Raw genomic sequence first — 25474 nt, forward strand, 5'->3', positions numbered from 1 at the left:
CTTGAAATTTTCTGGATGTATAATATCCCTACAATCCTAGTGAGGAGCTGTTATATTTGAGTTTACAAACTCTGTTAATTAAAAACAACAGAAGTCTATTACTGGTCATGGTCCTTGAACTAGACTTGCCTTGAGGGTTCTGACTCAGAGATAATCACTGCCCTTTGGCCTTGTGTTCAAATTGAGAGCTCCCTTCTAGACTTGAAGTGGGAAACAGAACTAATCTGATACCTACCTCCAGTCTGTAGCTCAGTGCCCAATGGGAAAAGAGAATTTATTAACTCTGATAAGTGATCCAGGGGTGGATCCAGCTCTAGGTGTAGTTTGATCTTAAGGCTCAAATAGACCCTCAAAGCTTTGTCTCTTCTCCTTTTTCAGCTCTGCTTGCCTCATGTGGCCTTTGCCTGAATGAGGTTGTATCCATATGATAGGAAAGATAGCCTTTGGAAGCCTCAGATTCATATCCCTTCAACTTTGCAAATAGCTAAGAGGACATCTGTCTCCCCATATCAATCTGAGGCAATTCTGTGACTTATCTTGAGTTACATAGCCAGGCCTGTAGTCATTCAGTTGGGGCATTCCAGCCAACTTGAGCCAGGTGCCCACATTGCCCTGATGAGGGTGAAAGATGGGGCTGGGTATAATGATTGGCAGTTCTGTAGGGACTATATGGAGTGGGGTAAAATGCTTCAAAGGAATAGACGACAAAGACAGAAAAGTCCACAATGGAGAGTCAAGAGAAAATGAGGGCTAAATAGTGGGATACAGCATGGGAAGTAACTCTGCATGAATTCCTCAGCATTTATTGTAAGGAACCTCCAATTTGCCTCTGAGTTTCCTAATGATCAAAGAAAGCCAAGAGGAAAACATGATCAGTGATGCAAACCAGATGCCAGCTGAGATCTCCAGGCCCAGGGGAGGTCCCAAGCGTGACCCAAGTTTTCTTGCCGGTTCCCAGGAGGCTTACTTTCTCAGGGTTCTTGATCCCACAAGGGGGAATCTGTTCCACACCATATGGCTTCCAGACAGGAGGCTTATCTTTTTTTTAGCGTCTACAAAAGATTTCACCCACACAAAGTAATTAATGAAGACTTTTACAGGAAAACAGGGTTGGACGGAGGGTGGTCTTCAAATGTCCTTTGCCTCCTGTGATGAGTTGAACTGTGTTCCCCGCAAAACGTATGTGTTGAAGTCCTAGCTCCCCAGTACCTCAGAATATGACTGTATTTGGAAATAGGGTCTTTAAAGATGAAGTTAAAATAGGTGATTGGAGTGGCCCTATTCCAACATGACTGGTTGGTGTCTTTGGGACACAGACACGCATAGAAGGAAGACCATGTGAAGACACAAGGAGAAGGTGGCCATCTGCAAGCCAATGAGAGGCTTTAGAAGAGACAAATGCTGCCCACACCTTGATTTCGGACTTCTAGCACCCACAACTGCAGGAAGATAAATGTATGTTGTGTAAGCCACCCAGTCCATGGTGCTTTGTTACAGCAGCCCCAGCAAACAGCAAGCCCCTGTGCCACTGGCCTTCACCTCTCCCATCATCTCACAGACACCTCTTCCTATTCCTCCCCTGGCTCCTCTCCTCCTTCTCAGAGGTCAAATTCCCCTCTTTGTCTCAATCTGTGCCTTACCCCGAGTTGCTTGTCCTATAAAAGCACCCAGTTCTTGTGTTTCTACCCCCATGCCTCCAGCTTATCAAAATATTTTCCCAAACAAGGACTGTTCGCTTCCTAAGAATTATTCTGCTACCAGCCATTAGGATCAAACTATGTCCCCTTGTTTTAGCACTGTGCTTCTGATGAAGAAAATCCCTGTGTGAGACAAGTGTCCCTACAATCCTCACATAAGGGAAATGGAGTCGGGTTCAAGGCATCTGCTACAACATGCCCACAATAAGCCCACTGATCTCAAATACATGGCAGAAGGCCTAGTGCCCAAGAGCAGGGATAATGAAAGCAAGTGCAATACTTTGAGGGAAAGTCAGTTTCAGAAAAAGTTGTCTCGGAGAAGAGCCTTTGTTAGTCTGGCTCAGTCAGGTCTAAATGGGGAGATATCCTGCATATTCTCCAGATAATCCTCTGTGAACATTATTTCTCAAGGGTTGATATTAGGGCTGGCAGCAGGAGTTCTAAAAACGTCACCAGGCCACAGCACGCTGGCATTACTGTTGTAGATTATACCAGATTTATGGAATTTTAAAATCAACCAAACTGTTGATAAGGCAAAATACTATTATTATGCCCATTTTACATTCGGGGAGACTGATACTCCACTTGGTTGAGTAAGGTCAAGGTCAGAACCAAAGTTTATACTCTGGCCTATTTGATGCTGAAGCTTCAAGCCTTCTAAAATTTAGTTCTTGGGGATCCCTGGGTGGCTCCGCGGTTTGGCGCCTGACTTCGGCCCAGGGCATGATCCTGCAGTCCCGGGATCGAGTCCCACATCAGGTTCCGTGCACGGAAACTGCTTCTCCCTCTGCCTGTGTCTCTGCCTCTCTCTCTCTCTCTGTGTGTGTGTCTCTCGTGAATAAATAAATAAAATCTTTAAAAATAAATAAATAAAAGCAATGGTGCCTATAAACATAATTTAAAAAAATAAGAAATAAAATTTAGTTCTTGATCTCATTCTTACTTGGTTTGAAAAGCATATATATTGTGGTTAAGAGCAGAGATTGGTTTTGAATCCTGGCTTTATTATTTAGTAGATTTTGTGTTGCTACTTAACCATTCTCTGCTTTCGTTTCCTTAACTGTAAATTGAAGCTTGTGATAATATGTGTCTCATAGAGTTGCTGCGATATTAACTGAGCTTAGAACAATATCTGTCATACAGTCGGTAATCAATGCACTATTCTTCTTCTCTAGCCAGAGCTTCTTACCTCTGTCTTATCTTCAGCAACGTATGTGTAGTAAGCACCTGCTTTGATGCTAAGCTCAGCCCCTGCCCTCAAGCTGCCTTAGTGGGTGGCAGGGGGATAACTGAGTCAACAGCTGGAGTACTGGAACCCTAGTGTGGGTGGTGAGTACTATTAGGGAGGCTGGGGCAGCAGGCTTCGGAGACCGGAGACCGGAATGGCCAATTGCCCGGGGGAGGAGAAGGTGCACAGAGTAACCATGTTTGCTCCGGATCTAGGAGAATGAGTAATGATTTTCCAGGAGAGGCATCATCAGGATGCTGCTGGTGGGTAGTGGCAGGGGAGGTAAAGCCATTTTTTTAAAGATTTTATTTATTTATTCATGAGAGACACAGAGAGCGAGAGGCACAGACACAGGCATAGGGAGAAGCAGGCTCCATGCAGGGAGCCCGACATGGGATTCGATCCTGGGTCTCCAGGATTCCGCCCTAGGCTGAAGGCGGGGCTAAACCGCTGAGCCACCCGGGGTTCCCAGGTAGAGCCATTTTGAGAAGTTTATTGGAACAAAGGGCGTTTGGGGCTGGGGATGTAATGGCAGAGATCAGAGATGCTTTTCAACTGGAGGAATGCCTCAGACTGATGTTTTAAATAGTACTTAGGCCAGCCACGAGGGAGAATGGGAGAGAGGTCAGTAGAATAAGGGAGGCTGGCTAGGCATCTATTGTCTAGAAAGATTCCAACATACCTGGGCACTAGTTCTTTGGGAACCCATGGGCTGAGCCTGCCAGGCTGTGGTGAGGAGCGGGAAGGTTCCATCCTGCGTGGCTAGGCACAGTCTCCTGGGCTTGTTCCATCTGCCTCAGTTTACCCTGTGAGGGACGTAATGCTCAAGAAGAGCCTTGAGGCTGGCCTAAGGAAGAGGAGGATCAGGTCATCTGACCCTGAGCTTTGGAGCCCAACTCAAGAAAGCTGAATAAAATATGTAACTCTTCAGCGCAAACAGTCCACCTGAGAGACAGCTGCTGTGTTACTGATAAGAGCAGGGAGTTCCCTACGTGGCAGCCAGTGCCTGGCCTCACAAAGTTTCACTGGCCCCTCTGGTGGAATTAATACAAGATCAACAAGAGCCTGAGCATGCACCTGCTCCTTTCATTCAGCAGAACTGTTTTGTGACACTGAAGAGTGAGCGAGAACTGTCAGGATAGCTTTCAGACTTACAGTACTCAATAAAGTAGTAAAGTTTCCAAGAAATCCTGCTGTTTGGGAAACGGTCTAATAAAAAGTTGCTAAATCAAAGAAAAGTAGGAAAAGGAGGGAAAGAAGGAGGTTTCATGGTCAGGGGCCGGAAGTGAGTAGCCAGCACCAGCCCCCATCATCCTAAGCACACCTCCAGCCTGGCACCTGGCCTTGGAGCCTCCCTGTCGACTGGGCCTGACGTCTTATGTCTCTGAAGGAGCCTTTGCCACTTCTTGTTGGCTAGCCTGTGTTCCTGACACAGCCTTCCTTCTGCTGGATCTGCCCTGCTCTGATCTGGTATCTTCTCTCTGGCCAAGTAAGCTGAGGCAGCTTCCAGAATGCCCCTGACACAGGCATCAGTGAAGGTAAGCCTCGTGACACCTATGTTACTTGGTGGCTTAGACCTGGGGAAGTCCCTCTCCAAGGCTGGCTGTGCAAATACAGCTGTTTATCACCAGCAGCTGGTGGCGGTGGGTCTTTTCCCTCATGCCTTTCGTTTCTTTCCAAAGTGCCAAGCATACAGCCAAACATAGAGGAATGGTCTCACGAAAGCCATTCAGAATGGAAATGTTTGCCTTGGAACACTAGCATCTTTGTGGGAGAGCCTCTTCTTTGCTTCCAGGGGGAGCCCTTTGCTGGCAGTGGGGGCCCTGTGGTGGTGGCTGGGCTCCAAGGTGAAGGTTGAACCCCAGGACGTGTGATGAGGAGCCAAGGGAGGGAAGGAAAGCTCCTTCTGCTTCGGCATTTCCATGTTCTACACCTCCATGGGCACATGCTTCTGAGGTGCTTCCTTTCTGTTCCACAGACACCTGTGAGATTTCCTGGCCAACATATCAGTTCTCCCTCCGGACACAGGCAGGGAAGTCCTGGTGGCTTTGGCAACAGCATCACTTTGGAGCCCAGACAGAAAATGGCAAGAGGAACTCTAAGAAATGACTGCTGCTTCTTGGCTTCGCTTTTGTGCCTAGCATCCTGAGCCAGTTAGACCATCTACTTCCTACCCCAGGACGCAGAGCACTGCTCTGACACTCTGGAAAGCCCTGTGGGATGTAGAAGGGCAATAACGACATGCACCTACACAGCGCATGGAGGCTGCGGAGGACCTGTCATTGCAAGGTTTTTCTCATTCTCCACTGCTCCCTGAGGTATCGTCGCCTCCGTTTTAAGAGTAAGGAAAGGGGCCTGGAGAAGCCAGTGGCTTGCCCAATTCCACATCAACAGAGCAGCCTTTGTGCTTCTTTTTCAATGCTCTTTCTTTACAGGCTGTACCACGTGGGGGTCTGGAGGGGCGGGACTGTCTCATGCTCTCCGGACACACAGGTCTTCGCAGTGGTGTCCCTCTCTCCTTACCTCCCCGACGGAGCAACACAGGCTTGCTGCCCTGTTGGCATAAGGCTCCCTGGGCTTGAGTTTGAGGTGAGGAGATTCAAGGCAGCCAACTTTTTTGGAAAATATTTTATTTATTTATCCATGAGAGACACAAAGAGAGAGGCAGAGACAAAGGCAGAGGGAGAAGCAGGCTCCCTGCAGTGAGCCCAGTGCGAGTCTTGATCTCAGGACACCAGGATCACACCCTGAGCCCAAGGCAGATGCTCAACCACTGAGCCACCCAGGTGCCCCAAGGCAGCCATTATAAATGTTGTCGTTGGTCTTGAGGAAGGGTACACAAAGCCTGTGGTATTCTAGGCACAGGACAAGATGGAGTATGGGGCAGGAGAAGTGGAGAGGCGTGGTGGGGGGGCTATCCTTGCCTTGGGGAGTTTAAGTAGCTCCTGTTCTGAAGGGTGCCTGGGAAAGTGTGCATGAAGAATAAAAACCTAAAAGTAAACAGTTGTTCCATTTGTACAGTTAAGAACTTGGAGAGGGGCAAGTTCTGGTTTTTCAACATAGTTTTAGGTCAAGTACAATTATAACTCTCATTACTGCCCCCAGGTTACATTCCATGGCTCCCTTTGCCCTAGAACAAAGCTCTGGCTTTCAGACTTCCTAAGGCCACCATAATTAATGTCTTCTGTTTGCATTTTGCCCCTTCTGTTTAAATTTGGGGGCTCCTTCTGGCAGGCCCTTCTCTTGGCTTAGATTCAACGCATGTTCACTGGCACAGTGTTGGCAGTTTTCACCTACACAACCACATGAAATTCTCCCAGTCAGCCCATATGACTGGTTTCCTCTCTCAGTTTCAGAGATGAGAAAATTAAGTTTTCAAGTGATTAAGTCATTTGTCCCACGTCACCAGGCAGCAAGTGGTGCCCTCTGTGCAAGCCACACGCTGACATGTGTAGACACAACATAGGACCATCTAGGGTAAGAAACTTTCCTAACTTACTCAAAGTATTCTCAATTGTCTTATGTTTCTGTCACAGCCACCCCACAGCCTCAGCCATACCTTTCAAGTTATTCAATTATTCATATGGCTGGATTTTACCAATCTAGGTCTTTTTTTTAATAAAAGCTAACCTTCCCCCATGTCCCTCCTCATCCTCTCAGGACAGGGAGTTTCATCACAGACTATGATGGCTCTCTGAGGCGCTGTGAAGAATAGTCTATTCCCTCTGCCTGAAACATGCACCACCTATTCCTACTCTAGTGGATGGAAGTAAGTATAGATTTTGTTTATTCAACACGTTTTCTTATCCCCAGTTTTATGGTAACAGTGTTCTTCCTTTTTTTCCCCTTTGGGGAACATCCTCCCCCAGATTAATCTTCAACTGTCCAGCATGATTCTCCTCCATACCCTGGCAACAGAGGAGAGATGTGTGACTAAGATTTGGCCAATCAGGGGACCCGATTCCTGTGATCATCATGATTGGTCTAAGGCTGAATGTGTGACTGATCCAAGGATTACAATTGTTTCCTCTTCAAGCAATGATGCAATGAATATTCTGTGCTGGTACTGATATTTGCTTTCATTTGTTCAATTATTCCCATGGGATAGTTGCTGAGTCATATGTAGGTGTTTTAAATGTTGGCATGTTTTGTGAGGTTGCTCTCCAGAAAGGCTGGCCCAAATTTACACCATCCCAGCAATATGGGAGAGTTGGTTCTACACACCCCAGCAACACCTGGTGGTGTCAATCTTTAATGATTTGCCTTTCTGAGAAGTGAGGACAGCTGTTGAAATGGGTTCCCAATCCTGGGCCTCCTTTTGGGTCATGTTCCCACATGCCTGTCCCTAAAGTTACCTACCCCTGGCCTTGCTCCTAAATCTCTTGCCTGGTCCTTCTTCCAACTTTGTTGGTCTCCTTGTATCCTGTTCTCACTCAACTAGACTGGGAAAAAAAAGAGTCTTTACCTTATACACCTCCCTTTTTCCCTTAGCTCCTTGCAGGTGCTAAGAACAGTTTGAAACCCAATAATTGTTTTTTGAATGAATGAATGAACAAAAGATGAGTGAATGAAAACTCTTCTAATCCACCTGTTTCTTGTGCAGTTCTGAGTGGTGCCAGGTAGTTGGGTCAGTGTTCCCCTGAATAGATAAATGCCCAAGAACCTCAGGCTTTGAGAAGCCAAACGCACACATTGATTCTATCTCTGAACTATGATGACTTATTTTCCCATGAGCTCCTATGTCCAGTCAGATCCCTCCATTCCTAAGTGGCACATTTAGTTCAAGGAAGTGTCGAACTCCCTTCAGAGCATTTCTACCACCCCAATCAATCTATGTATACTGCAGGATCAAGGCCAATTTTCCATTTCTGTGCCCCTGAGTGCTGATTGTATGTGGAATCTGGAAAAATAATTAGCATTTGTTGAGTGCTCACTATTCGCCAGACTTTGTGCTAGGCATTTTAAATACTTCATTAGTAACATTCTTCATGGTCCCGTGATATCCACAGGCTCTTTCTTCTAAAGGAAATTTCCACTGTAGTCATTCCCAAAGGGGAAGTGGGGTGCAGGAATTGTTTGGCTGCCATGCTTTATACCTCAACTTTTGTTCATTGGTCAAGTATTGTCTTTAAAATTTAAGTCTTCCACATTTCTAATTAGATCCATCTTTGGCTGTTTAATCTTTCTGCATGGAGTATATGGGATTCTCTTTCTGTGATGTTGTGAAATTGGCTATTGTTTGTTTATTAGAAGATGGTTTTTGTATGTTGATTTTGTATTTGGCCACTTTTCTAAACCCTCTCACTTTTATTCGTTTTTTTTTTTTGTTTTTTTTTTTACTTTTATTCGTTTTTAAGTGTATTTTCTTTGATTTTCTAGGTAGACAATATTTTCTAAGTAGTAAGTCTTATAATGGACAGGATAATGATATTTTAACAGTGTTTGGAGATGTAATTCACATACAATACAATTTACCCATTTAAAGGGCACAAGTTGATGTTTTGGGGACATATTCACAGTTGTTCAACCATCATCACGATTAATTTTAAAACAATAAACGGCAATATTTAAATTCTTTTTTTTTCTTCCTATTTGGTTAGGACGCCAGTAAACTGGTTAGCAGTAATAGTGATGGTGGGTAACTTAGTCTCATTCCAAATGTTTCTAGAATGTCTGATTTTTCACCATTAAATAGGATGTTTGCTAACAGTTTTTGGCAGCTGGACTTTATCAAGGTAAGAAAGTTTCTTTCTACCTCGAGCTTGCCAAAATTTTATGTTCTTATTTAGAAACAGGCACAAATTTTATTAAATCCATTTATCAAGGCATTTATTGTGATGGGAATAATCTTTTCTGCTTTTTAATCTGTTAATGTAGCCAATTAATAGATTCTTTGCTTCATTCATTTAGAGTGTTGGGCCTTTAATTTTTTAGTGTAATTAGCTCATAGTTTTCCTTCCTTCTTTGTTGATTTCTTTCCTTTTCTAATGCACTGTGGTGAGCCAAGGTCACACTTTTCTCGAGTTGTTTTCAAGGACTGAGTAGCAAGGCTGAGGAAGGTACATGCCTAGCTATTTCTACTAGTGTGGGACTCCTCTAATAGGCAGTCCCTGCTCAAGAGCTTCTCATTGGCTCGGCAAAGACTTGGTCAGATCTGCATCCTGGTCTGACGACTACCCCACCGAACCTGGATGCCTCCTTTTTTTCTAGCACAGGTGTTTTCACCCAAAAAAACTGTGCTCCTAACTCTAGTTGGCTTCCCAGAACCCCCCCTCCCCGCCCCCGCACTAGACACACAGGCTATCTTTCCAGCTTGGCGTCTAGACTTACGTTTCCTACACTCTGGAAGAATTTATGTACCATAGAGATAATCAGGTCCTTGAAAATCAGATGTAATTCACCAATAAAAACCATCTAAGCCTGATTTGGGCTCATGGAAAGAACTTTGACAACAGTTCTAATTTCTTCTGTGTTTATTGGACTATTCAGGTTTTCCATCTCCTCTTAGACACATTTTAGTGATTTGCATCTTTCTAGAAAATTCTGCATTTTGACCTAGGTTTAAAAACTTTTATTAACATTAATTTCTTTTTAGTAATTTTTACAGTGCTTTAAAATCTCAGTAGTTGTGTTTCCTTTTTCGTTTCAAATGTGAATATTCTTTTAATTTTTATTCACATATTTTATTTATGTGATTTAGTTAGATTTGTCTATGGTGGGCAGCCTGGGTGGCTCAGCGGTTTAGCGCCACCTTCAGCCCCAGGCCTGATCCTAGAGACCTGGGATCCAGTCCCACATCAGGCTCCCTGCATGTAGCCTACTTCTCTCTCTGCCTCTCTCTCTGTGTGTCTCGTGAATAAATAAATAAATAAAAATCTAAAAAAAAAGAAAGATTTGTCTATGGTAATATGGTTTTTTCAAGAACAAGATTTTGTTTATTAATTAAGTGTATTTTTGATATGAATATTCCACCTCGTTAAATTCTGCTAATTTTTATATTCCATCCACCTAGTTTCTTTGGGTTTATTTTGTGGATCTTTCATTCCAGCCTCTTGATTTTAATGATTCCTTCATTTATTCTGAATTCTTCTCATTTTTAATAAATTTCCCCTGAGTCCACTTGGATTAGGTCCCATAAGCCCCTGAAAACAAAGGCTCATTTAGGTTTATTTCTAGTTTATAATCTCTCTCTCTCTCTCTCTCTTTTTTTTTTTTAACACAAAAGCTACTTTAAAAGAGGCTTTAAATTTTCCAGTGAAAAGATTTTTTATTTTGCTACTTCTTGTGCTTTGTTTTGCTTTTTAATTTCTAATTTTATTGCAGAGTGACCAAGTAATAAGATTTGTGTGCTCTTTGGAATTTATTGGCATTCTTTTTGTGGTCAAATACATGGTTAGTTTGTAAAAGGGCCATGGGTGTCTGGAAAAAATGAGTAGTCTCTTCATTGGATACATTTTATTTATATATATTAGATATATTTCAGAACTCTATGGCAAATTGCATTGAAGCATATGACTATCTTTTTAGCGGACTGTAGCTTTTATCAAAATGAACAAATCCATGTTTGCTGGGATGCTTTTTATTTTATTTTTTTAATTGTAGTAAAAGACACATAACATAAATTTTTCATTTTCACCATTTCCAAGTGTGCAGTGCAGTGGCATTAAGTACTTCACATTGGTTGTACAACCATCATCACCATGACCCACAGAACTCTTTTCATCTTGCAAAACTGAAACTCTACACATTATGTAACAATTCCCCACTCCTCTCCCCTCACACCGCCAGGCAATCACCATTCTACTTTGTGTCTCTGAATCTGACTATTCTAGGATCCTCTTGTAAGTGGAATCATATAGTATTCATCCCTTTGGACTGGTTTATTTCACTTACATAATGTCCTCAAGTTTCATCTATGTTATTGCATGTGACTGAATTTCCTTTCCTTTCGAGGCTGAATCCTATTCCGCTGTATGTACAGACCACCTTTTGTTGTTTATCAAATCATCGGCTGATGGACACTTGAGCTGCTTTCCTATTAGCTACTGTGAATAATGCTGTTATGAACATGGGTGTACAAATATCTCTTTGAGTCCCTGCTTTCAATTATTTGGGGTGGAAGTGGAATTGCTGGATCTTGTGGTAATCCTATTTTTAATTTTCTGAGAAACCATCATCCTTCTCTCTATAGTGGCTGCACTGTTTTACATTCCCACTAACAGTGTACAAGGGTTCCAATTTCTTCACATCTTTGCCAACACTTGTTTTCTATTTTTCTGTGTTTTGTTTATAGTAGCCATCCTAATAGGTGTGATGTTTTTTAAATGATTGTTTTTGTTTTCTTAGTTATTATGTAACATAAGATACCTGTTTGGGTAGTATCTCTTTCCCTCTGCCTTTATTTATATTTTTTCTTCAAGTTTTCATTTAAATTCCAGTCAGTTAAAATAATACAATATTGGTTTCAGGAGTAGAATTCAGTGATTCATCGTTTACATATAGCGCCCAGTGCTCATCACAAGTGCCCTCCTTAATCTCCATCACTCATCTCACCCATCCTCCTGCCCACCTCACCCTCCCAACCTTTAATTTGTTGTCAAGAGTTAAGAGTCTATTTTATGGTTTGCCTCTCTCTCTCTCTTTCCCCCCTGTGTTCATTTGTTCTGTTTTTTTTCTACCTTTTTTGCAAACTTTCTGCATAGTTTTCTTCTATATATACCTTTTGGACATAGGATATAGCTTTATTTTTTTCTTTTTATTAACCTAAACTGAAAATCTAGGTCTTATAATTGGCTAATTTAGCCTTTCCATGGGCACACTGATTACTTATACAATCAGATTTATCCTTATCATGTTGTTTGTATGTTCTCCATCATACTTTCTTCCTTTTTTTCTATTTTTTCTTCAGCTGATCAGTTTTTCTTTATTTCATTGCTTTTCTTATTGTGCGCTGGAAATTATACATCCTATGTCTTTTCTTTTAGTGGTTACCATTAAATTTTTAAGACATACTGAAACATAATTTTCTAAAGCATTTTGAATTCATCTAGATCAAAAGTTAGCAAACTATGGCCTGTGTGCCACATCCAATCCATCATCCGCCTTTGTACATCCTGCAGGTAAGAATAATTTTTATGTTTTTAAGTAGTTGAAAAAAATCAAAAGAAGAATAATATTTTGTGACACACGAAATTTCCATAATTCAAATCTCAGCATCCATAAGTGAAGTTTTATTGGAATACAGCCACATTTTTTGGCCTATATACTGTTTATAGTTAAAATGGCAAAGTCTTAAATGTCTGAATAAATTCACTGATTTCTGGTCGAGATAAATCTCTTCCCATAAACAAGATAAGGATTAATACAGAGATTAGTGCTTCCTTTGAATCTCCAAATCTTACTCCATGCCACCCCTATGTTGCATGTGACAGCAGAGCCGGTACTACATCCCAAGTCTCCTTGCTTCCAGCCTTATTCAGGCTGCAGCCAACCTGATGGTTTCCTGAGAGGCCCTGTTGGGAGAAGTCTCACAATTTATGAAGTAGTAGCAGCCTTATGGTGAGGGGACCTGGGTTCCACTTCCCACTCTGCAACCTTGGACAAGTTACTTCATTTCCCAGTTCAGCTTTCCTAAGGATAATAATAATATCTTTCTCCTGGAATGCTGTGAGGTTTTTTTTTTTTTTTTTTAAGATTCTATTTATTTATTCACGAGAGACAGAGAGAGAGAGAGAGAGAGAGAGAGAGAGGCAGAGACGCAGGCAGAGAGAGAAGCAGGCTCCATGCAGGGAGCCTGATGTGGCACTTGATCCTGGGTCTCCAGGATCACGCCCTGAGCTGAAGGCAGACACTCAACTGCTGAGCCACACAGGGATCCCCTGTTGTGAGGTTTAAATGGAACATTATCTATGGAGCAGTTAGCACAATGTCTGGACCCTGGAAGAGCTCCTTCTGCTGGAACCAGGGTCAGGTCCTCACTATTAAGGGTACCATTCTGCACTCTCCAAGTCTGAGAAGCTAGATTTTGGCTCCAGTGCTACACTTACTAGCTGTGAGTATAATCCTCACAATGATCCCCAAGGGAGGAGTCTTTCCAATATTTTACAAATATGGAGCCTAATATGCATGTCCAACCACAAGTATTCAGATCTGGATCAAATACAAATATTGTTTTCTGATAAATCTTTTGGCATGTGTGTTCTCAGCAAAATGACCATTCAGCCATCCATATGTTGTTTTCTCAAACTCCTTCTGCTTAAGATGTTCAGTATATCAAGGGGCCATGTTTTGGGGTAATGTGTCCTGAGCCTCATCATATGCATCGTCTGGGGGGGCTTGTCAGAAGTGATGATTTTGTCCCCCGCCCAGAGCTACTGCAACAGAATCTCTGGAGTGTGGGGAGGGGGCAAGGATCTGTTCTAGCAAGCTCTACAAAGTAGAGAAGTGCTATGCTAAGAAATGGATAAGAAGGTGGTAGAGAGTTCCTTTGGATTTGATTAGATTATGATCAGGTTCAGGGTGGAGCATCTGTAGCATGGAAGAGTAAACTTCCTGCTGGCATTTTTATTATATCTTTTTTATGCTAACATTATGCTTGTCCCTCCCCTAGCCTTGAGTGCATTGCAAGTTCTCAATAGTTTCCAGGCTCCAGGAAAGGGAATGCAAAGGCCAAGGAATACTTGCTCACCATGCTGTCACTGACTGATGTCTCATCTAGGACTTTTTCAAAGGTGCTTGCAGAGTTTCACTCTGAGAGTGTTTCTTTTCCATTGTGCTGGAGCTCATAAGGATGGAGTCATTTATTTTTTTTAAATTTATTTATGAGGGGATCCCTGGGTGGCGCAGCAGCTTAGCGCCTGCCTTCGGCTCAGGGCGCGATCCTGGAGACCCGGGATCGAATCCCACATCAGGCTCCCGGTGCATGGAGCCTGCTTCTCCCTCTGCCTGTGTCTCTGCCTCTCTCTCTCTCTGTGACTATCATAAATAAATAAAAATTTAAAAAAAAAACCTTAAATTTATTTATGATAGTCACACACACAGAGAGAGAGGCAGAGACATAGGCAGAGGGAGAAGCAGGCTCCATGCACCAGGAGCCCGATGTGGGATTCGATCCTGGGTCTCCAGGATTGCGCCTTGGGCCAAAGGCAGGCGCTAAACCACTGCGCCACCCAGGGATCCCCAAGGATGGAGTCATTTAATGAGGATACACTCAACAGCCAGGGGGATGGTTTGTGAGGGCGGATTCTCAACCTCGGGGCCATAGGTCACCATGGCTGAGACCATGCTTGGAGGAGCCAATAAAGCTCCCTGACCACACAGGAAGCTGCAAAATGAACTATACCTTTCCTAAAGAACAGCCACCTCGATATTCTTTGGTCTAAAAACTCATCACACATTATGAAAATGGACACTGGTAGAACTCTCAAAGCCAAGTCTAGTCCACACAATGGCTTGCTGGAGGTGGCTGGAGTTAGGGGTATAAAAAAAGCTCATAGAGGCCTTCTGACAACGCAGGAAATTATCTCAACCTCCTGGCCAGACCCAGCTCCCTTCACCACCCTCATCCCTTTTATTTATACTTTCCTATGGCAACTCCTGCTTCTTATCATTCCCAGTTCAGATGACCTGCGACCTTTGCCACCAGAGGCAGAAACTACACAGAGGCCTACATGCAGCTGGAAAATTATTCTGGAGTTTGTGCATCTGGCAGTGAATATCTCACCTCTTAACCAAACTTAATCTCTAGCAGGGAGAACTTTGCTTCAAATCTGGCCCCCTGCCCAGCAGGATCCTGTGCCAGGGGGTGGCTGGCACAAGATTAAGTTATATAATATATTAGCAGTAGAGTTGGATTTAATAAAAGCCAAAGTGTTTCTGAACACACATGTTGCAGGAGAAAAGAAGCACGCTGGAGCTCTGTCAGGGAGCAGAGGCAGAGTATGGGCTGGGTGTGGGAGCTCATGTTTCTCCTAGGACCAGAGCCCCAAGGTCCTAAGAGCCATGGAGGAAATCTTTACTAGGGCTCCGAAACAACAGCCATTCAGTCTACAAATGTTTGTTGGCACTGTTCCAGACACTGAGGCTCTAGAGATGAGGCAAGTGTGGGGGAGGGGTCCTGAAAATCATCCCTTATTAAACATTAGTTCTAAGTATTCTTACATTGGAGTTCTTAGCCTTTTTGTTTGCATGCTTGTTTGTGTCCTTTCTTCATCCCTACCTCTTCTTTTATTCCCCCTTTTCTTTCTCTCTTTTTCTTTCTTTCTCCCTCCCTCCCCCTTTCTTCCCTCCTTCCTCCCTCTTTCCCCCTTCCTTCCTTTAAAAGAGGAAGGAAGGAAGGAAGATGCCTTAGCCTGAATTGACCTCAATCAGTGCTAAATTGTATGTTTATAAAGGTCACCTGATGACACTGGTGGAAAAAATAGGCAAAGAAATTTAAACACAGATTTAGTAAGTCTCCCTAGGGATATGACCTCACAAGGAAAAGAATTGCATGTTTTTGTAAACAAGGACTTTAAAGGTCATCTTAAAATACAAGCTCTGGAGATGACAAATATATACCTCCTGGGTATACGGAGGAGAAAAATTGTCCCAGTATTATGTGGGGATGGATAATTGTGGTTTGGGGTAAAATTTCTAAGGTCAGCATCATACGTGGGTTCAGAAAGCACTGTATCTCAAACCTCTTAGGTGCAGTGGCAATGATGTGAGAAACTGAATTAGAGGGATTATTCCCCCTGCAGCCTCTGAAGTGGGGCTGTCCTCTTTCTAGGTCAGACTCAGGCCTTGAAGAGGGTCAGTATCACATCTGCTCTTCATTGCTTCTTCCAAATCATTCTCCCTCTTCCCTCTTAGAAAACCAGTGGGCTGGCTAACACGGGCTTGGAATCTCATCAAGGTATTCCACTGGCGCCCTCCTTGCTGCAGGCACCTGCTGAACCCAGGGCACTTCCTTTCCTTCCTTAAGGACTTTGATTCACTCTCAACCACTCACTTCCACAGACATACCCTGGAACCCATCACTACCACTGACTAGAGAGCCCTCCATTGTGCCAGTATCTAGTGTCCCATGCTCCAGCCACTACACCCTATTTCTCCAACTCACTCCTTTTCTTGCACAGACTTTAATAATTCTTCTGATTGAGATATGCAGTCTCTGATCCAATCATGTCTTTACTAATATTTAGCCCCTTCATTGCCTCATTTCCATCCTTAACCACTTTATTAAACCCATCAGCAGCATCTTTGGTGGAGTAGATCACTCCCTCTTCCTGACACACTCCTGGTTTAGATATGCATTCTCCTGGGCTCTCCTCCCACCTCACTAGCTACTCCTCACATCCCTGTGACCCAGATTGTTGGGAGTTCCCCAAGGTTCAGGCTTTGAACCTATTGCCTGTCACTCTTTATGGACCTTACCCAGTCTCAAGGACTGAATGACTTCCAAAGTTAGCTCTTCTGCCCAGATCTTGACCTGAAACTCCAAATTTCTTTCTCTAATTTACAGCCTGACTTCTCTACTTGAACGGGCATTCTAAACTTTACATCTGTTGTCCCTCCATGTTGTTCCTCTTGATCTTATCTCAGAAAAGGGCAACTTCAGTTGCTCAGGCACAACAACCTGTGAGTCACCCTTGATTACTTTCTTCCTCTCATGTCCTGCATGCAATCAGTTGGTAGATCATGTTGGCCTACATTTAAAATGCATCCAGAGGGACGCCTGGGTGGCTCAGTGGTTGAGCATCTGCCTTCAGGTCAGGGTGTGATCCTGGGGCCCTGGGATCGAGTCCTGCATTGGGCTCCCCTTGGGAGGCTTTTCCCTCTGCCTATGTCTCTGCCTCTCTCTCTGTGTCTCTCGTCAATCAATCAATCAATCTTAAAAAAAAAAAAAAATCCATCCAGAATCCTATGCTTCTTATCATTGCTGCTAATATGATCCAAGCCAGTGTCATCTCTCATTTAGATTATTCCAGTAGCCTCCTAACTGGTCTCCCTGCCTCTGCCCTCATCCTTGCCATCTGTTCTCCATAAAGCAACCTGAGTAAACTTTCTAGAATTCAAGTCAAATAGATTTCAACTCACTTGTCAACACTGATTGTTAACAGTTGCCCGAGGTGCCCTGTGGGGGAACTCTTGGCTTATAGAAAAGAATGTCATGTTTGTTTGGCAACATGTGCCAAGAGTTAGTCAGGGGGAGTGGGATATGTGAGCCACAGAGTTACATGGCCTGAGACAAGGCTTCTCTCCCCAGTGGGCCTGATTGGACCGGGTTCCCCAGAGATGAGGATCCATGGGCAGGTAGTCTAGTCAAGAGGCAGGAAGTGAGACACAGAGGATAGAAGGGAAGGGAAGAAAGCCAAAGCAGAGTATCTTAATAAGTAGGTCACCTCTAAGAGCACCCAAGGCTCGAGTGGGGCACCTCTGGGAGAGGGTGGGGAACACATCTCAGAGTTGTCAGATCTGAAGGGAGGGAGGTAGAATCTGTTCTCCAACGCCCCTCAACTTCCAGTGCACCCAAGGATGAAGCCCTGAGGTGGAGGTCACAGCCTGCAGGTGGACACCCTTGGCCTTGTGAACAGGATGCTGTCAGTGTCTGCTCCAGTGCCCCATCTGGGATGACCAGCCCTGCTCTGACAGTGGAGCTCAACCCCAACAACCTGTCCCTCCAGAAAAACGGGCCAGACCCAACGTCAACTAGGGGAGGCCATGTGGCCCAGTGGCCCAGACACAGGCTCTGGAGTCAGTCAAACCTGGGTCCAAATTCTGGCACAAGCTGTGACTTTGGGTGAGTTACAGGACTTTCCAGCATCCTCATAATAACCCAGAAGTAACAGCACTTGCCCTTGAGAGTGTGGTGAGGCTCCCCTGAGATTCCCCTCCAGATATTTCCCTGACACTCCCCCACCCCCAACTCATCTGCACAGCTTGCCACACCACAGGTAAAGCACATACAGATAAAGCACAAACTGCCTAGAAGCTTGGGCCCTGTCTGAGCAAACATTAGGCTCCAGATCTCTAACATGCACAAGACAGCAGTCCACTGGGGGGCAAGGAACTTGTTAGAACTCTCTTTCATCCTCATTTTTAGTTATCCTTTTAAGAGTTTTGTTTTTACTTTTGTTTTATAACAACCATAATAGAATTGTGCAAGTACATGATTTATGCATAAATAAAGGTACAAATATTAGGGTGTGTCTTCAAAAATATCTCATGGGTCTATGATCCAAGTGATTTGGAGACAACTGCCACAGATCCTTCTTTCTTGGGCTGCATAACACACGTCTGGCCCCTTTCCTGCTCAGGCCTCTCCCCACAGCCTGTAGTCTTACTCTTTTGCTCCTAGAATTACATCCCACAGCCATTCATTCCCTGGCCTTCTCAGGGTTCATAAAGGAAAGTGTTACTCATTATTTGATCACTGCAAGAGGCCCAATCTTGCCCCTTCTCGGGCCTCTCCCCAGAGCACCACCACCACCTCCCACACTTGTTGCTTCCTGTCAGGGTCTTCCTGTGGGCCACAGACCAAGTCGGGTTTCCTGCATCAGTTGCCAGGACATGGCCCCCTGCCTGGGTCACATGCCTATGCAGACCCCGGGGCACACCCTGAGTTCCCACCTCTGCTCTTTCCTGGAGGTGTGCTTGCTCCTAGGCCTGTAGATCTAAATCCCACCTGACTCCCAGGCCCCACACAGCAGCCACATGGAGCACCAGACCACCAGGTGATATCTTCCAGTGCCTCCTAGAAACAAACTGTACCTGCCTGGCCCCTGTGACCCTTCCCGGGTGCCACTTTGGGTCAGGGTTGGCTACATACATTTTGGGCTCAACACACAATGAAAGTACTAGGCCCCTTGTTCTGAAAGGAAGAAAGGCTGCCATTAAACATACTAAGATATAAAGCTTTTTCCTTTCTTCTCAAATTGCTCTCTTGTCCTATCATGGTAGTTTTTTGGTTTCCTGTTTAAGTATTGTGCTCCCTCAGGCAAGGGGATGACCCTCACAGGCACCAGGCCAGCCTTGCCCTCCACAACTCAGTGCTCATGCTCAGTCATCACTGCTGAGTCCCCCTCCTGCTGGAAGCTGCTGGATGGGCATGTCGAGCCAGGCATCCACTCTGCTTCCCATGGGTAGGCAATCCCCAAGGGTATTGCAGCCTGCACACCAGGACGCCCTAGGTACCTGCATCAGGGGAGTGCAAGAGGTTTGCTCCGCTAAATGGGCCCTGCTGCCATCCCAGTTTAGGGACAGCTGCCATTGTGCCTTGTCCCAAGACATGGCAGGGCCCAGGTGCCTGGGCTCTTCCAGCCAGTGGCTGCTGGACAGGGGCAGAGTGGGGAAACTGGGAGAGACTAAGAGACTAGGAATCAGGAGACAGGGCAGCGAAGCCCACATCCTAAGATGGCAGAAGGTAGGATGGTGCTCTGGTCAAGGCCACCAGCTTCTAGCATGTGTCATTGTCCTGTTGGACCTTACTTACACAATACTAACTCAGAGATAAATTTATTAAAAACCTCATGCACCTCCAAGTTCATTGCAGCATTATTTACAATAGCCAAAATATGGCTAAAATATGGAAAGAAGCTAAGTATTAATCAAAGGATGAATGGATAAAGAAAATGTGAGATATATATATATATATATATATATATATATATATATATATATATAAATCCAATATATATAATGGAATATTAGTCAGCTATAAAAAAGAAGGAATTCTTGCCATTTGTGAGAACATGGTTGGATCTCGAAGGCATTATGCTAAGTGAAATAAAACAGAGAAAGACAAATACTGCATGATCTCACTTATATGTAGAATCTAAAAACACCACCACAAAACTGAGTTCATGGACACAGAGAGCAGATTGGCATTTGCCAGAGGCGAGGGGAATGGGTCAAAGGTACAAACTTCCAGTTATAAAATAAACAAGTCATGGAGATGTAATGTAAAGGATGGTTACTATTAATAACACTGTATTGCATATTTGAAAGCTGCTAGGAGAGTAGATGTTGATTTTGTAACTAGGTATGGTGATAGATGTTAACTGGACTTACTGTAGTGATCATTTCTCAATGTATATAAATATCGAATCAATATGTTGCATACCTGAAACTGACATAATGTTATATGTCAATTATACCTCAATTAAAAAAGTATTTAAAAACTCCAAGACAATGCACACAGAGCAGTAAGCCCCAAATGCAGGGATTTTTCTGACCATGGGGCCTGTGGAACTGCACTGTTCTCACACCCATGGGTCCAGCCCTGTGTTAGGTTCTGGTAATTAATGCCCATAGTGTAGGTCAAATCTCCTCTATGAAGTTGATGTTTCCCCAAGTGCTGTTCACACCACAGCTGGTACACAAGATGCCTTTAGATGACAGGTGGACGGGCATTTAAAAGATTTTAACAGTTTAATAGTTTATATTTATTGTAATATATACTAGAAAAACAATCATGACCATCACAGTCTATAATTTCACAGTGATACCATCTCAGTTTGAGCTGCGATAACAAAACATCATCAACTGGGTGGCTTATTAATAACACAAATTTATTTCTCACAGTTCTGGAGTCCAGAAGTCTGAGATCAGGGCCTGGTCAGGCTCTGGTAAGAGACCTCTTCCTGATTGTGGACTGCCCACTTCTCATCATAGACTCTTGTAGTGAAAGAGAGGGAGTCGTCGGGGGTCCCTTTTATGGGATCACTGGTCCCATTCATGAGGGGGTTCACCCTCATAATCCAATCACCTCCCAAAGGCCCCACCTCCTAATACCAGCAACATAAGAATTTTGGAGGAATACAAACATTCAGTCTGTAATAGATACATAGACTCTCTTAGAAACAAATTTATTGAAGGGAAAAAATCAATTGCTCTAAAGAAAATATTAAGTAAATGATAGTACACCTGTTATTCAGATATGGCAAAAAAATGAGAATAGGGTCCTCAGAGTTTGAGAAATACCACACTAGACTGTGAGTTCTTTATAGTCATATATAGCTTGTCATATAGGCCATACAATCATATGTAGCCCTCTCCTTGCTTCTTAGCCTCCGTGAACTGCCTTTAGGGGCAGCCAATGCTGAACAAATGAATAAGCAAATCAACCAATGACAACTTGGTCACTTGGAACCTGAGCCTCTCTTTTGAAAATTCCGTTTGTAGGACTTTTTATGATGAATCAACTTAATCGGGATTCATTTTTACACATTTTAGAAAAAAAAATTGCTAAAGAAATCAATTCCTTTAAACCATACAGAGCTTGTTTGTTTTTAAGATTTTATTTATTTATTCATGAGAGACACACAGAGAGAGGCAGAGACAGGCAGAGGGAGAAGCAGGCTCCCTGTGAGGAGCCTGATGAGGGTCTCATTCCCAGGACCTAGGGATCACGACCTGAACTGAACAAAGGCAGACACTCAACCACTGAGCCACTCAGGTGCCCCACAGGGCTTGTTTTGGAATTAACTGCCCGTGTCTCTTTTTCAGAGCCTCTCCCTCATCACCAAGTTCAGACACTCATAGCAGGATGCAAAGTGTCCCCTCATCCCGTGTGGCTCCTAGTTAGCCTGGAGGCTGGGTCCTGCCAATGGTCTGAGACAACACTTTGTGACATGTATTTCCCCAAGGGGTTACCTTGTAGGGATATCATGACTAGAAGAGACTAGTTGATACTCTGGGCAGGTCCTGGATGAACAAGTGCCAGAAATTTTTCATCAATAAGTTGCCAGCCGTCAGCTCCACCTTTCCATCAGATTTCATCTTATTAAACAACAGAGCCACAGAATTTTAAAAAGGACGAAGCCTGCAATGTTTCCCACAACAAACCTTTTGGAAGCAAGTTCCACTAAAACCGAGGAAAAGGAGAAACACAGATTTGATGATTATAGGCCAAAATCACCACCTTCGGCTTCACCAGTGTTTGTCAGGTGGCCTTTTGTTTCTTGAATTATATATCTATACGGGTTGTCTACTGTCGATATTTAATGAATGACAAAAAAAAGAAGTTCCCGGCATGATGCTTTCAATCCACATATCACGAGTGTTCTCTTTCCTTATTGATGAGAAGCTTTGTTTTGAAGTTTTGAGCTAAGCATTTTGAATGAACTGACGCATTTCAGGACTTATCCATCACAGAAATCAAGGATGGGCATGTGTGCTCATTGTAAAAATTCAAACATAACACATATGGGTGACTTAGAAAGTGAGAGTTTAGTTCCCCTATGGTTAAGCTTTCCAAAAATAAGCAGCATTTCCAGTCCTTGGTACATTCTTGCAAATTTTGTCCATGCTTTACACACACACATACACACACACACACACACACACACACTGTAAGAGGCTATTACTTTTTGTGCTGTATAAAATTTCTTTTCACTTGACTCTGCTTTGGACATATTTTCATGTCAGTTCATGGAGATCTACCATGTGAGAGGACTCACACATGACTCATCAGACACGTATTTGTGGTCAGACTCAATAGCACACCATGATTCCAAGGATCTGCTGAACTCCACTTTCTCCCCACCACCACAGGCCAGAAGGGGTGAAATTCACCAGCTCTTGGGAAATAACCCACTCTTCCCTGAGACCATCCGTGCTCACTGCCCACAACCCACAACCTGTCCTACACAGCAGAGCTGTTGGGGATCCCCACCATGTTGGCCAACCCCACCCACTTAGCCCAAAAGGTGATTTCCTGGGCAGATCTAGTTTACCAACTGGACACTATCCTCACGGGAAAAGTCTGAGTTCTAGGGAAGAAGTTCATTTACTGCAAAATATGCACAGAAAAACTACATAATCAAAATGAATACGTGTTTTATTAAATGCCTACAAAGGAAACCATTATGTCAACTTCATTAATTGGTAAATTTAGTATTTATAATAACTTGATTACATTTGAAAAATGAAAGTAGTTTGCCCATTTGCAAGAATTCTTGAGGAATGCATGAAGATTGCCAAGAAATAATGTGCATTCCTCATATCCTTATTATTTTAAAAAGCAAAATTATTAAAGGGGCACCTGGCTGGCTCAGCTCGTAGAGCATGCAACTCTTGATCTAGGGGGTTGCAAGTTTAAGTTCCACATTGGGCATACAGATTACTTTAAAAAAAAAAAAAGGACTTGATTAAAAGCAAAATTATTAAAACCATTTAAAAATATTTTGCAGGGGACGCCTGGGTGGCTAAATGATTGAGTGTCTGCCTTTGGCTAAGGGCATTATTCCAGGATCCTGGGATTGAGTCTCACATGGGGCTCCAAGTGGGGAGCCTGCTTCTCCTTCTGCCTATGTCTCTGCCTCTCTCTCTGTGTCTCTCATGAATAAATAAATAAAAATTCTAAATAAAAATAAAATCTTTAAAAAAATGAAAAATCTAAAAAGAAATCTTTTTTTTTTTTTCAGTAGGGGTTCCTCGGTGGCTCTATCAGTAGAGCATGCAACTCTTGATCTCACGATTGTATGTTCAAGCCCCACATTGGGTGCAGAGATTACTTAAAAATAAATTCTTAAAAAAATATATATATATTGCAAGAAAAATACATATAGACACATGTATATGAATATGTGTGTGTGTATACATAAATATATAATAGTGAGGACTGTGCTTAACATTTTGATGTACTACTACTGGGCCAGAGTCTTTAAGAGTAAGAAAGCTTAGGACCCCAAGAAGCCATGTGCTCAGCCAGGATTACCTTCTGCAAGCATGCAGTAGGAGTTGTGCTGAGCCAAAAGGAAGTTCTTCTTGAACAATTTCTAAAAATAGTTCCTAGCATAAGGGCAGGATATTAGTGGTCTGGAACTAGGAGAATCAGAGGCAGAATTTAGAGAGCTGACAAAAAATGGAAACCTATAGCCTAAAAAGTGTCTTCAGGGCTCACATGGCCCTCTAGAAAAATATAAAATGCTATCATTAGAGCCAATGCATTTATTGGCCTAGTTCCTCACTGAAATGCAAGTAACCTCAGAAGTTAAAATGCTTATTTTCCTTAAAAAAAAAAAAAGTGTAACATTTATAATAAAGAGCACACATCTTAAGAGTATGGCCAAATGATCTTTAACCCCCGGGGTTAGCACCACTCAGATCAGTACATGAAATATTTCCATCGCCCCAGAAGGTTCCCTCTGCTTTCTCCCAGGTCAAATTCTCCTCCAAGGTAACTGCCATTCTGATTTCAGTCACCACAGATTGGTTTTGCCTGTTTTTGAACCTCATATAAATGGAATCGTACAGGAGTTATTCTCTTGTGTCTCGTGTCTTTCTCAATATGGCATCTGTGAGACTTATCCCTGTTGCTGAGAGTAAGAGTAGCCTTTTTGGGTGTTACAATAATGGATTTGCATATGGCCAGACATGTCTATTATTGCTGGTCCCACAGTCTTCTTCTGCGTCGTGCAATCATCATCTCTCACCTTGCATCACAACACACAGTTGTAGAGATGGACAACTAAACATCATAATTTTTTACAATTTAAATGTGATTTTTTCCCCTAGGTACAAAACTTATATATGCTCATTGGAGAAGAGGAAGAAGAAGGAGGAGGAGGAAGAGGAAGAAGATGAGGATGATGAAAGAGGGAAGGAGGGAAGGAAGGAAGGAAGGAAGGAAGGAAGGAAGGAAGGAAGGAAAAAAGGAAAGAAGAAAAAGAAAGGAAGGATGAAAGAGAAGGAAAGAAGGAAAAGAAATTCTAGCTTTGAGAATCTTGGATGGCTCATCCAGATACTGCCAATCCCTGGGCTGGTCAGTGGCCTTTGACCTGTGTAGCCTGGCTCAGAAAAATGAATGATATCAGTCACATTCTCCCTCTCAGGAATGTGGCCTCTAAAACTCAGAGGGAAGTAGGACTTGTGAAGAAACTGGTCCCATTTGGACTGTATGGTGCTATCCAGACCCTCGTCTAAGACGGCAGCACCTATGGTCCCCAGCTGCAGCCTTCGTGTCACACAGGAGGACAACTCTGAGACCAACACAATTCCAAAGCTCCTCGCAGGGCTGGCTGAAGCCTTTGTTGAGGCTGCTCTGCTGCTCAATTTCTCCCCCTACCCACTCCTCCTTCTCCATTCGCCCCCCACACTCCCAAGGACATTAGCCCCAGGGCCCACCATGATAAGCTTTCTGCTCACTAATCTTCACCTCAGAGTCTGTTTCTAGGGGGACCAACCTGCCACAGGGTAGGAAGAAAGGATGATGCGTGGAATCAGGTGTGTCTGGCACAGGCCCTTTCCTCCTGGCCTGAGTCCTGTTATCTTTACATCCCAAGTTCTCTGACTTCTGTCCTCCTGGAGATTTGCTTACCTGACACTCCAAAGGACAAAGGATAAGTTTCGCAGAGATGTAAGGCCAGATCTAGTAATACCTAGCTGAGCCTTAGTTTCTTCATCTGTAAAAGGAGCCTTTGCCAGGGCCATTCCACCCACTGTGTCTTTCCCTCCACACTTCACCCAGAGCATTCGCCAGTGCCATGGGGTTGATACAGCAGGGGATGGGTTCCTATTGGGTTGCATTCCACTGAGGATAATAGGATAAACAGCTGCTTTCACA

The 25474-nt window shown here is 43.6% G+C and overlaps 1 protein-coding gene across 2 annotated transcripts in view; it reads left to right on the forward strand.

Annotated features, from left to right (window-relative positions):
• Window positions 1-25064, forward strand: part of LOC112916667 (uncharacterized) — a 50874-nt gene extending 25810 nt beyond the window's left edge. The window contains exons 1-4 of one of the 2 annotated variants that reach the window (XM_072767088.1): window positions 6588-6694; window positions 6795-6988; window positions 17432-17707; window positions 24427-25064. In XM_072767088.1, the coding sequence (XP_072623189.1) occupies window positions 6689-6694; window positions 6795-6988; window positions 17432-17707; window positions 24427-24688 (738 nt within the window). In that variant the 5' untranslated portion in view covers window positions 6588-6688 and the 3' untranslated portion in view covers window positions 24689-25064. Of the gene's footprint in view, window positions 1-4903; window positions 5244-6585; window positions 6695-6794; window positions 9817-17431; window positions 17708-24426 lie in introns of those variants that run through there. The other variant, XR_012003133.1, reaches the window with a different exon arrangement.
• Window positions 25065-25474: the final 410 nt, after the last annotated feature.

The sequence above is a fragment of the Vulpes vulpes genome, chromosome 8 (genome assembly GCF_048418805.1).
Source record: "Vulpes vulpes isolate BD-2025 chromosome 8, VulVul3, whole genome shotgun sequence".
Classification (NCBI taxonomy): domain Eukaryota; kingdom Metazoa; phylum Chordata; class Mammalia; order Carnivora; family Canidae; genus Vulpes; species Vulpes vulpes.